Source organism: Nematolebias whitei, chromosome 9 (assembly GCF_014905685.2).
Source record: "Nematolebias whitei isolate Nwh7 chromosome 9, NemWhi1, whole genome shotgun sequence".
NCBI classification, from domain to species: domain Eukaryota; kingdom Metazoa; phylum Chordata; class Actinopteri; order Cyprinodontiformes; family Rivulidae; genus Nematolebias; species Nematolebias whitei.
In genome coordinates, this window is record NC_056506.1 from 39,332,158 (window position 1) to 39,344,787 (window position 12,630).

At 38.4% G+C, this 12,630-nt stretch overlaps 1 protein-coding gene across 1 annotated transcript in view; it reads left to right on the top strand.

Annotated features, from left to right (window-relative positions):
• Window positions 1–12,630, top strand: part of LOC119415183 (pituitary adenylate cyclase-activating polypeptide type I receptor) — a 28,735-nt gene that overhangs the window by 6,299 nt on the left and 9,806 nt on the right. The window contains exons 3-7 of the mRNA XM_037682338.1: window positions 5,070–5,177; window positions 8,246–8,346; window positions 9,542–9,639; window positions 9,867–9,999; window positions 11,144–11,297. Coding sequence (XP_037538266.1) covers window positions 5,070–5,177; window positions 8,246–8,346; window positions 9,542–9,639; window positions 9,867–9,999; window positions 11,144–11,297 — 594 coding nt within the window. The remainder of the gene's footprint in view (window positions 1–5,069; window positions 5,178–8,245; window positions 8,347–9,541; window positions 9,640–9,866; window positions 10,000–11,143; window positions 11,298–12,630) is intronic.

Consider the following 12,630-nt stretch of genomic DNA (forward strand, 5'->3'; position numbering starts at 1 on the left):
AGATAGATAGATAGATAGATAGATAGATAGATAGATAGATAGATAGATAGATAGATAGATAGATAGATAGATAGATAGATAGATAGATAGATAGATATTAAGGTGTTTTAAACCCATGCCACACTCTTGCAATATTCTAAACAATGTTTCTAAACTCTAAATGCTCTAAAACACGTGTCAAACTCAAGGCCCGGGGGCCAAATGTGGCCCTCGTTGACATCTTATCTGGCCCCCAAGATGATATGTTAAAGTAAAATATTATTATCACTTGGATTTTTTCAGTAATCTTTGATTATGAGCAGAGAATGTCAAATGAGACCAATCAAACTCTTGCTGAGGAACCTGCAACCAAGAAAAGATGTCGGGTATTTAACTTGAGTTAATGCAGATTCTGAAATTGACCCTTAGTTTGAAAAAGGTTTTAATTTTGGCCCCTTTTTGTAAGTAAGTTTTACATCCCTGCTCTAAAAGAGCACAGCATGTCATGAACTCAGCTCTATACAGCTGCACTCTGCATTCTCGGCCACGCCCACTTTTCCGCTGCAGAACGGAGACTGATAGAAGTGGAAGGAGGAGGGAGGAGGAGCTGCAGGAGGAAGATTCTCCTGCAGTGTGGGCTGCACACAGGTGCAAATTTAAAACAATTAATTTAAAATAGAAAATCCATGCCGATCATGCAGCTCATCCATCAGTCAGCTAGTTGTGTGTTATGTCCAATCTTATTTTGAAAAACCGTGATAGAGTAAGTCCGCGATAAACGAACCGCGAGTAGCGAGGGACTACTGTATTACAATTAATTAAACAAACGTACCATGGTTTTTTTCATCTCCATCCCCAGTTTTCTTGATCTATTTATCAATTTAAATATTTACAATAACACAGGTTGTCATAAAATCTAATGAAGCCGCCACACCTACTTGACCTCATGGGTCTGTCTGCCAGTAAATGAGTGACAATGTCTTTTCTAATATTCTTGTATACAAAATAGCACAATTTTAGAAAATATCTCGATATATGAAAGCTCTGAGATATAGTCAATGTAGATAAAATTGAGTTAATGCATTTGCTGGTTTACAGCATTGCCAGATGGGATGCCCATCACTCGCCATCTAACTAACCAGTTTGTGTAAACGTAGAGGCACACGCAGCATTGGATGTTTCTCAGGACGCCCACCTCCAGTGTTTTCTGTGTGAACCCACATGCTGTCAGTGTGTTAAAACACGCCGTGGTCCGTATTCATACTGTCAGTGTGCATCAGCTCCACTGAAAAGCACCAGTCTAACACGCTTCGCTTTGCCCTACATGGAAAACCGAAGGCAAACAAAGCATCGTAACTTCACACCTCGCCCGTTTGTATCTGTGGCTTCATTGTGGAAAATGACTTTAATCCCGCAGATTGTTACAACTGATGTTCAGTGATTTAATCAGCTCCTCTGAACTCATTGATGTTGCAGCTGAGTTGAAACAAATAACATTTCTAAATGATTTATCAGTGGCTGTAAATGTGCCACCACCGACTCTGCCTTGGCACAGTGTTTGGAAGCTGTTGTCTTTGCTTTAATCAGGATTGGATCAAACCAATCTGTGAACACCTGGTTCTCCCACATAAACCCAACATGCAAAGTTTTCAAGAAAGACGTTTCTTTTTATCGATATTCTGAGATGTAACTTTTAATCACAGTGTTTACAGTGAAAATCTCTTAATCCTGGGTATCAATTTAGTCCGTTAAGACAGAAAACATCATTTTTTTGTTCTTGTTAACTTCCAACAGACAGTTAAGGAGAAAATTGTTAACACGTCCGTTATTTCCCAAAGAGCACTGCGCTGCCAGTTCTAATCGTCTTATCGTCTTATCCACAGTGGATCCTCTCTCCAGGCTGCGCTTCACAGGAGAGGGTTTGAAAACCTTTTTTTATTTCTATTTTAATGTGATTAATTCTGGCTTAGAGTGGATAAAAACACTAGAGAAAAATAGATTAGCCCATCGTGTAGTGAAAGAGACTAGGACACTGCTTTTGTTCTACCTTTACTGAAGGGAGGAGACTGAACAACTATTGAACAATCTCTAAACTCTGTATTCTTGCTAAGGTTTTAGAAAAACTGATAAAGTCTCAAGTCAAGAAGTGTTTGGATTTTTTTAACATCTTACATCCCCATAAATTTGGTTTCAAGAAACAATACAGCCTGCTTAGCTGAAAGTTTTTAATGATGTTGAAGCATTGGATGCTAAGGATTATTGTTCTGCACTTTATTTAGACCTGTCTAAAGCTTTTGACACTGTGAATCATAACTTCTTATGTCATAAGCTCTCAGAAATTGGTTTCTCAGACCACACTATTGGTTGGTTCTCTAATTAGCTCTCAGATTGGAGGCAATGTGTTCAACATAATGGTACTTCTTCCAGCTGTCAACAAGGGTGTACCACAAGGCTCAGTCTTAGGACCCACCCTCTTCACAATCTACACAAGTAATGTAGGTCAGATCATTCCTGATGCATCCTTAACCTTATCCTAATGTGTATAAACAAAGGTTGAATGAATTTTGCTCTTTGGTTTTCCACAACATATTCCCAAAAGTATAGGTGTAATAAAACCACACATCCTGTCTGCATAGCTTGTTGATCTTCCACTGAGCTTCTTAGTATTTTTTTTTTCTATAACTGACAGACTTGGTTAATTAATAAATGTTATCAGTTCAAGTTAAACTTGAATTGCTTAGACACCAAAAATTTAATTGGTATTTAGATTTTTATAAATGCTTTTTATGAATTCTTGTCAGCTAAAATCTTTAAAGGTCTATGATAATGGAGGTGTATGTAAGCCAAGCACATATAATTGTTGGATTTCTGTAGTAAATAAAATTGGAGGTAATTTTGTACTTCTTAAAGCCTTTACTTTGGGATATTGGGCTTACTTAATTTTCCCTGTGAACCACGGCTTGTTTTCAGGTAGCTCACAGAACGCCAAAAACAAACAATTAAAAATTCAACAATTTTCTTTTGCAATCCATTAGTGCTCATAAAATGTGTTGTTAATGAACTTCAGCTTTTACCACACCAAATTGTAGCTGAAGATTTGTAAATCTGGCCGACGTATTGCCATTTTTGTGTGAGCTAAGATAAATTAACTAAGGCAGGCATCTTCAGTCAGAATCACCCCAAAAGTTAATTAGTTGTAGATGTGCATCCAATAATTACTTTCTGAGAGGTTCATTAATATCTGTTCAGCAGTTCATGAATTATTTTGCTAACAGACAAACAAAGAAACACACACAGAGACATGGGTAAATCTATGAATGAAATGTTTCCACATCTCTTCACGCTTGTTTCCTGCCTTTGGCACTGCTGCATTTCTCCGCTGCGTTTAAATCAGGAACAGAATAACCATCTTCACATGTTTATGGATGCCTGAAATCAATTTCATGGCAGCTTAGACCACAGTTGTTAACATTTATCCCATAAAACCACAAACATGTGGCTGGAATAAATATATGGGTAATTAGGATCTATTTTCCAGGCCCTAGAATAATCTGTTCAGAGATTGGAACTTGGATAGTGACACATTTGGAGGTGTTAGTGCAGCCGCCAGCAGCAGTGTGATATCTCAGCGCCCCCTGAGCAAACAGTGAGACCCATGAAAGTCAAACTGAAAGTTCATTTTACCGCCCTTCTTGATTCAGAAATATCAATGTGAGTCAGCGAGGAAGAAGATTCTGAGGTGAATGATCCAGGATTGTGTGAGTAATAACTCTTAGCATAACTATTGTTTTAGTGTTGCAGCAGAAGTCAGATTATTTATATCAGAAGTGACTGGTTCTGTGAAAAATAAAAATAAAATAATAAAGAGTTATATATATATATATAAACCACTTACATGAATGAAGGAAGATACAGACGAGTTATATTTTCTCCATGTTGAGTATTGAGTCTGACAAATCACATAAAAGTCATAACATAAAACGAGCATTTGGAGCCTCTCACTGGAGACTGGCTCTACTTTTATTATTCCTTGCTGCTAAAAGCTGTCTGATTGCAAAACATCTCATGAACAGTGAGCTGGGTCTTATTAATATTTTCAAAATGTAATTTTTGCCTGTACATCTGCAACTAATTTAAGTTGGCAACCCATTTTAAGATATTCACTACAGCTACTTGACCTTTGAAAACAATAAAATGGCTGTAACTCAGTCTGTTTACAGATACAGAGCTTAATTTACTGTGATAGAGTCATTCTCAACACTTCAAGAACTAATCTATCTTGTGAGATCTTGCAGCGTTGCATGAGGTTGTGCACATCTTCAACTAACAGGCTTGATTTGACCAAAACAGCTGCAGAATTTGTACTATATATAATATATATTCTGTCATCCTAAAACAATTTTAGTTTAAACTCTGTTATGTAAAGCAGCATGTCATTCTTCAAGGAATGTTGAGTCCTAAAGTTTCAAACTGCCAGGTTCAGCTCCAGTCACATACAATTTGCAGATGACACTACAATGGTTAATCTCATTACTAAAAATGACGATTCACTATATAAAAAAAGAGGTGGAGTAGCTGACTGGGTGGTGTAAAAGTAACATATACCGGTATATAATACCATCCACCCAGAGGTGGAGCAGTGGGCAGCTATTGATGGCGCCCGGGGAGCTGTACCAGTAGCGCGGAGATATTTTAAATTCTGTGTCTTCTACAACTCTTGCAGCTACCGCTAAAAACAAACAAGAGCAAGAGGCAACCGGAAGTGATCCACGTGTCTAAAATTTAAACAGAAGTATGTCACCACTACCTGTGGCATATAGGCTATTGTGGATAGGGTGTCCTGCTCAGAGACACCACGAAATGTGCAATAACTGAGGATCGAACCTTTCGGGTCCTGGGTGAATACTTGATAAACTGAACATGTGGAGATTGTCTCATTTCTGTGTATGCTCAAATGATTGTAGCTGGCTGACTGTGCAGATCTTTATCTTTCTATATTGAAACTGTATTGAAACTCTGGCACAACCATTTCCTCAGGGATCAATAAAGTTCCATCTTATCTTGTTTTTTCTCATCTTTTGGCTTTTCAGGATGTAAAACAGAGTGGGACGAGATCGGATGCTGGCTGAAGGCTGAAGTTGGGCAAGTGGTGAACTTATCCTGCTCTGAGGTCTTCCAGCATTTCTCCAGCAACCAGGGTAGGTTCCTGTGACAGCTTCCACCTCATCAAAGTCAACAAAACCCAATAATCAAACCAGTACATTAATTAAAATTCATAGGATACTGTTTGGAATCTGTTCTCCGTCCCTGCGCTGTGCCTGCGCTTTATTATCTGTAAAACGTATAATTGGAGCACTAATGCAGAGTGATGGTACTGAAGGAGATTCACTGAATGAATTATTCATGGGTGTTTGTTGGTAAGAACATAGACATGCCCTGGGATGTTTCTGCCAGGAGAACTCCACTTGTAAATTGTCTTTGGGGTTTCATGATCTGACACTGTCTGACTTCTTGTCTCCAGAAAGAAACTGTAGATGACATCATTATAAATTCAGAGCTTACGCAGGTTCATGCGTGGTAGATTTTCTTCTGCACTATTTGCATCTTAACCTCGTTTCTTTGTTTAAATTCATCGTCATGCAAAATTTAAATTTCTGTCTAAGTAAAGAGACCATAAAGACGCATTTCTCAAACCTATCATAAAAATATGGATCTCTTCACTGCTGTATTGTCGTCATTCTAAGATAATTGCACGAGTTAAGGTCAGGATCGTTAGGAAGTGATGTTCTTTTCTCTGAGATAAAACCTGTGCATCGCATTGAATTGCAGATGTGATGTTCTCAGTATTTGGACTCCAGCTGCTTCTTGTTTGCCTAAAAAGAATGACGAAAGATCCCTCCTGCCACGCTGTTTTCTTTGTCTTCCTTCGAGCAGCCCAGCTAACGCCTGTGCTTGCTATCTGCAGCACACACACTTTGATAACCAGTCGCCAAGCTTTGCAGGGACAGATCCAGCTGACAACCTTCCCCTGATGCCTTCCGTCTCCAAATGGACGCTAAGCCGACGTCAGTGGACTTGAACAGACATGAAAGCATCAAATGTTCTCTGACAGACAGCACTAATGGACTACACTGGTCCAGAAGCAGAAATGTCACAAAGCAGCAGTCCAAAGACATCATGTTCACAGAGTGCACAGGGATGCTAATTTTCTTTACTGCAGTCACTGCATGGAAATTCAGGCACAGGATTTCTGATGGAACTCTACTAACATCAGATAAAGCAGGTACGCACTCTGTCAAAAAATCTAGACAGTTTAAAAGCAAAAAAATTTAACAATTTGGACGTAAACTCTTTCATTTGCGTATATACATGTACATGCATTTCAGGCTTTCAACATACCTTATTTTTCACCATAAAAGTTGCACCTTTTTACATAAATTTGCAAGTCCCGTGACTTATGCACCGAAACGACTAATATCCTTTGTTTCCCCCATATTTATAACACAATTTTTGGCTGAGATCTGACGATTTCTTTCATTCTGACATGAAAAATATTAAACATTACCATTTGCAGCTGCTAGAGGGTCCTGTGAGCAATATGGCAAGCAAAGTTTCTCATTAATAGGTAAAAGTGGCTATTAATGAGACACTTGGCTTGCTGTAGAAGCCATCTTTGTCTCATTCCGCAACTCCTGGAGCAAACGCCAAATTAGCTGCATTTTGCAGCGCCGCCCAGGCGAAATGCAGCAGATTTCACTGTTAAAGTGCATTTATTAAGGAAAAGTTCAACTTAGACACACCTTTACTATAATGCTGAGCAAACAAATAATTGTTTTTAAGTGTTAATCTTGTTACATTCTTGTTAAAGTCCTTCCATGCACACTCCCGTAGCTGCCATTTGGCAGCCAATTGATTTTTGGCACACCAGCCCACATTTCCGGGTGGTCGGCGGTGACGCATAACAAACACAACGCGTCAGTGGTGATGCATAATTGATTAAACTTTTACGGCAAAGTGACTTATTTATGTTTTTTTCCACTTTATCAGACATATTTGGACTGATGTGACTTAAACGGCAGCGTGACGTGTACAGTGGAAAGTACTTTATTTTAATAAATGGAAATAAACATTGTTTTCTTTGTAATTTACAACATATTCCTTCTACAAACACTTGAAGAATGTTCTAGCTTTGAGAATAACAAGTAATGGAACCAGTGCTTAGTTCAATCTTTTCAGTATAAAGCTCAGCTGTTCAACAGCACACCATCGATTTGGTGCAGATTTAAAATGTTTTTGCAGTGTTGCAAAAACTCCTCACAATCATCTTGAAAACAACATCTGCTGCTGTAATATAGAGCATCAATATTGTGATCGTAGACGTATTATTTACCTCTCAAATCACATCCCTTGATTTAAAAAAAAATTGTTGCTTGTGATTTATCGAAACTCTTCATTTGCCTTTTGGATGAACGCACACAGTGACTCACTGACTCCAAACTGATCTGGATTATTTATTCACCTGACCACAACAGGCATTTGGATTGTCAATATAAAGTGTTTAAAAATGCACAAACTTTTTCAAGAGGAACAAACGTTTTCCAGGCCACCAACAGAGTAATCCAGATTGTGAGGAATGGTGGTGGGAGTATCATCGCTACTGTACACTAAAACGATCTCTGAAAACTAAGAATTATTTAGTTCAGCAATGAGACAGTAACTAAAATTAGGTAATTTAACCAAAACACATATTCTTCTATTTCTTTTATTGATTGTTCCCTCTGCAGGGGTCACTGCATCTAGTCATCCTCATTTGTTCAGCCGATCCTCTGCATCCTCTGTCAAAATCATTCGTTATCTAATCAAAATGTTTAAAAATGATTAAAAGGGTGGCTCTCAATATCTTGTCGACCAAGTTAGTAAAGAAGCTGTTTGCATCAACACCAAAGTCCATGCTCAATAATCCAGGTATAAAATCCACCAATTTTCAGTCAGGTCCTCTGGACGGTTTCAATGAAGCAACCAATTAGTGTTTATAACATTCACGTTCAACTCTACATCCTGCACTATCATGTTATGTTTAATGAAAACATCAACGGTTCTACTTGTTTAGTCACCTTATGTGTTTCTGCATTTGTGTGACAAAAATCAACAAAATTTAAGAATAATTCATTCATAAATTTTGTTCCAAAGCTTCTGAACAAGTTTAAATGACATCATTAGTGGTTAGATAAACACATTTGCGCCTCTTCCTCTGTTTTCCTGTCAGGGTATGTATACAGAAACTGCACAGACGACGGCTGGTCTGAGATGTATCCACCCTATGAGGAGGCCTGTCTTTTCAGTGACGACAGCGAGCCTGAATCTGAGGTGCACACACGTTTTATTACAGTTCAGTTCAGTTCATTTATATTGTGCCAAGTCACAACAGAATTTGTCTCAGGGCACTGTACAAAAACATTCACATACATAAAAAAGCCAATTAGTAAAAGTTTATCTAAGGAAGCCAGCGGATTGCGTTGAATCTTCCCCGACAGGAAGGAGGAACGGATACACAATGGCAGGTCCAGTTGTACTTTCTATTGGAAGAAAGAAAAAAAAACACACGTCAGGATAGAAATACAAATACAAACAGGTAGAGTAGAGCAAGTAAAGACTGAAGCAGAGTGAGGAAATGTGGTCAATTTGCCCTCCAGCTGTCTAAGCCTATAGCAGCATAACTAAGGGATAGCTCAGGAAACCCAAGTCTACCCTAGCACAAAGGAAAGACTTGAGTCTAATCTTAGAAGTAGACAATGTGTTAGTCTCACAGACAGAAACTGCAAGTTGGTTCCACAAGAGAGGAGCCTGATAACTGAATGCTCTTCCTCCCATTCTACTTGTGGAAATTCTAGGAACCACAAGTAAACCTGCAGTCTGAAAAAGGGTTGTAAGCTCAATCATCCAAGTAGATAACAACAAAAAAGATTAAATCTTGTCATCTGGACCAGTTTCTTTAAGTGTTTTATCCCTCTTCCAGAGGCCTTCCTCAGTTTACAGCCTGCCAACCAGATCTGTCCCAGGACGGATCTGGAAGGCTACCTATGGGACAGATCTGGTTAGTAAGCCGTAGACTGAGGAAGTCCTCTGGATCTCACTTGAAGAAACTGGCCCAGATGACACAATTTAACCTTTTTTGCTGCAGTCTGAATGGAAAGCGCTCTGTTAGGAATGTAATGAACAATAAGATCTGTAATACAAGTTGGAGCTAGGTTGTTGAGAGCTTTGTATGTTAAAAGTAAGATTTTGAATTCTATTCTGGATTTGACAGGGAGCCAATGGAGAGAAGGTAAAACTGGAGAGATATTGTCTCTCCTATCAACTCTCATTAAAATGCTATAATCATGCTAATCAATTAAATTTTAGGATGGCACGTTTATTCCAAGCATAAATGTTGACAGTTAAGTGAAGTGTGCAGTCGGATTTAAATAAAACATTACAATACCAGTATATGCTTTAGAGAGACTGTATTAACCTAAATTAGTTTTCCTTGTTTCTGTGTTTGTTTGCAACTCCTTGTTTCCAGACAAGTTACCTCTACACGTTCAGACAGGTTTACACTGTAGGATATGCCACCTCACTCATCTCCCTCATCACAGCCATCGTGGTGTTTGCAGCCTTCAGGTAAGACCACCACAGCACTCGTCACATAGATGTTCTCAGATGCATGGCAAGATGAAGTAAAACTCTATGGTTCTTATGGGCTTGGAGAATCTCAAGCACAAAGAACTGTGACTTGCTTTATGTATTCCAAGTGATGTAGTTATCTTCTACCACTCACCATGCTATAAAGTTGAATTTGCATGCACAGTCTAATAAAGCGTTTGGAGCATGACTCTGTTATTTTACAGGAAGTTCCACTGCACCAGAAACTACATCCACATCAACCTTTTCTCCTCATTTGTCCTGAGAGCCAGTGCCGTCTTTGTGAAAGACACAGTGCTGTTTGCAGATGAAACCTTGGACCACTGCTCTGTCTCAACAGTAAGTCTGATCATTTCCTTTAATTATTTCTTTCATGATGAAAGCGCATTAACAGAGGAAGGAAATGTAAAATTTGGGTATTATTTAAAGCATACCTAATAAATAAAAAGTAGTCTATTTCAACTAAGAATTAGTTCGGATATTGTGAGTGATTAAGATAATTTTATTTGGGTGTGCAAGTAATGAAAATATCAAGAAAGCATACTGTAATTCTTAGTTCTTGTCTTGTTGTAGTACTTAATTTTACCGTACTTTCTGCCATACCTGTTGCACCGCCATACATGTCGCACTGTTGTGTATTTTGCACCGCCGTATAAGTTGCATCAGTCCAAAAATGTCTAAAAAAGTAGAAAAAAAACATAAATAAGTTCCTTTGCCATATAGGTCGCATCTATTATGCATCACCGCTGACCACCTGGAAATGCGGGCCGGTGTTGTGCCAAAAATCGATTGGCTGCCAAATGGCAGCTGCGGGAGTGTGCACGGGAGGATAACAAGAATTTAACAAGATTAACACTTAAAAACAATTATTTGTTTGCTCAACATTATAGTAAAGGTGTGTCTCAGTTTAACGTTTGCATAATAAATGCACTATATTGGTCAAATCAGCTGCATTTTGCCTGGGCAGCACAGCGAATTTCAGCTGATTTGATGTTTGCTCCAGGAGTTGTATGGCAAGCCAAGTGTCTCATTAATAGCCACTTTTACCTAGTAATGAGACATTTGGCTTGCCATATTGCTCGAGAGCCCTCTAGCCGCTGCAAATGGTAAGGTTTAATATTTTTCATGTCTGAATGAATAAAATCGTCAGATCTCAGCCAAAATTTGTTATAAATATGGTGGGGGAAAGTATATTAGTTGCTTTGGTGTATAAGTTGCAGGACTAGCAAATTTATGCAAAAAGATGTGACTTATACAGCGAAAAATACGGTAATATTTATTTTGAGTCACAGTAAAAAGAGTTAGCCAACCTAATGTAGATTTCCCTTACCATTCTATTATTTGGTGATTGGGTCTTAAATATAGACACTTACTGGTATGTAAAAAAACTTTAACAGAAGATTTAAGAGCTAGTTTAATCTCCCATTCTTTCTAGTACTGACAGATTAACTTGTGATTCGTTGTGCTGATTTTTCCTCTTCAGGCCGCCTGTAAGTCAGCTGTGGCTTTCTTCCAGTTCAGCATCTTGGCCAATTATTTCTGGTTACTGGTGGAGGGCATGTATCTGCAGACCCTGCTGGCCCTCACTTTTGTCTTGCAGAGGAAATACTTCTGGTGGTACATTTTGATTGGATGGGGTGAGTGAGTATAACTGAGGAGATCATCCATAGATGGCAAGCATCACAGGCTGATGGCTGCATGCACTTTACAGCATACACTCAGATTTTTTTGTAGCATCGCACCGTAACACTATACTGGATGTAGTTCTCCGGTAGAGCCACAGGCTGAGTTACACTGTTGATTACATTTGAGGAATTAATTTCCACATAAGCTAAAAGTAAAGTATTTTATAATAAATAACTTTGGACATCATATGCAGGGGCACCCCTGAGGAGAAGGGAGTGGGGGACATAAAAATAATGTCTTTCTGCAGGTAATTGATTGTAGCAAACACTCACAAAAAAGGTTCCAACTCAGTCAGTTTCACAGATATTGAGCTTAAATTGGATGTGAGTTGAAAATAATTGGAGTTGAGAGTCATACACCAAACGCTAACTTTGAAATTCACCATAGCAGACAATATACATCCTCTCAATTTGTGCTAGTTTCAATTATAAATATGAAGAGGAGAGATGTGAGGACAAGCTTCAATGAGCTGAGCGGCCTCAGGTAGTAAGAAACGAGTGAAGTAAAACAAGTCTTTATCAGAAGCTGATCATCAAGCTCCTTTACGGCAGTTTTTATTTAAATAATGTCTGACGACAGCATGATAAAACTCTTGGAATTCTTTTATGGCTTTTGATTTTCTTGTGCATTTGAATAAAACTATGACGTACGTTTATGCTCATTTCTAACATGAAGATTGAATTTTCTCTTGAAGTTGTTTTTGAGTGTGCTCAGTGCTAAAATACAGACAGATGAACTTTCTGTTTTATTTGTTCCGTTTATTAACACCAGTTTGCTTTGTGGCAGCCCTCTCATCATGATAAATATACTTTTTGCAAGAGTCAGGAAACATTCTACACATTGTAGGGATTCAGACTAGAGATGCACAATATTGCATTTTTGGCCGATATCCGATATGCCGATATGTTAAAACTTATTTGGCCGATAACTGATACAAATAGCGATATATTTTTTTCCTAGATCTACTTACAGAGATTACATAGCATTCTCTGCTGTGGAATTGAAAACTATATTATTCTGCATGATCTTTGTCAGTTTGGCCTGCTAGCAAATGCAGATGCCAAATGGGGGCTGAAAATGATGCAACACTTCAACTTGGATTATGTTTAATGTCAAATATATTCATGGTGTTTACTCTTTCTAACACAACGACAACACTCTAACAGAGCAAATTTGTAAATTTTCACAAATCTAAACTCAATGGCAAGCGTGATGTTATAACGTGCTGGCGCTTTAGGCATCCTTGTCTTTGGGTTGTCATACAAAAACAGCGCCCCCCCCCCC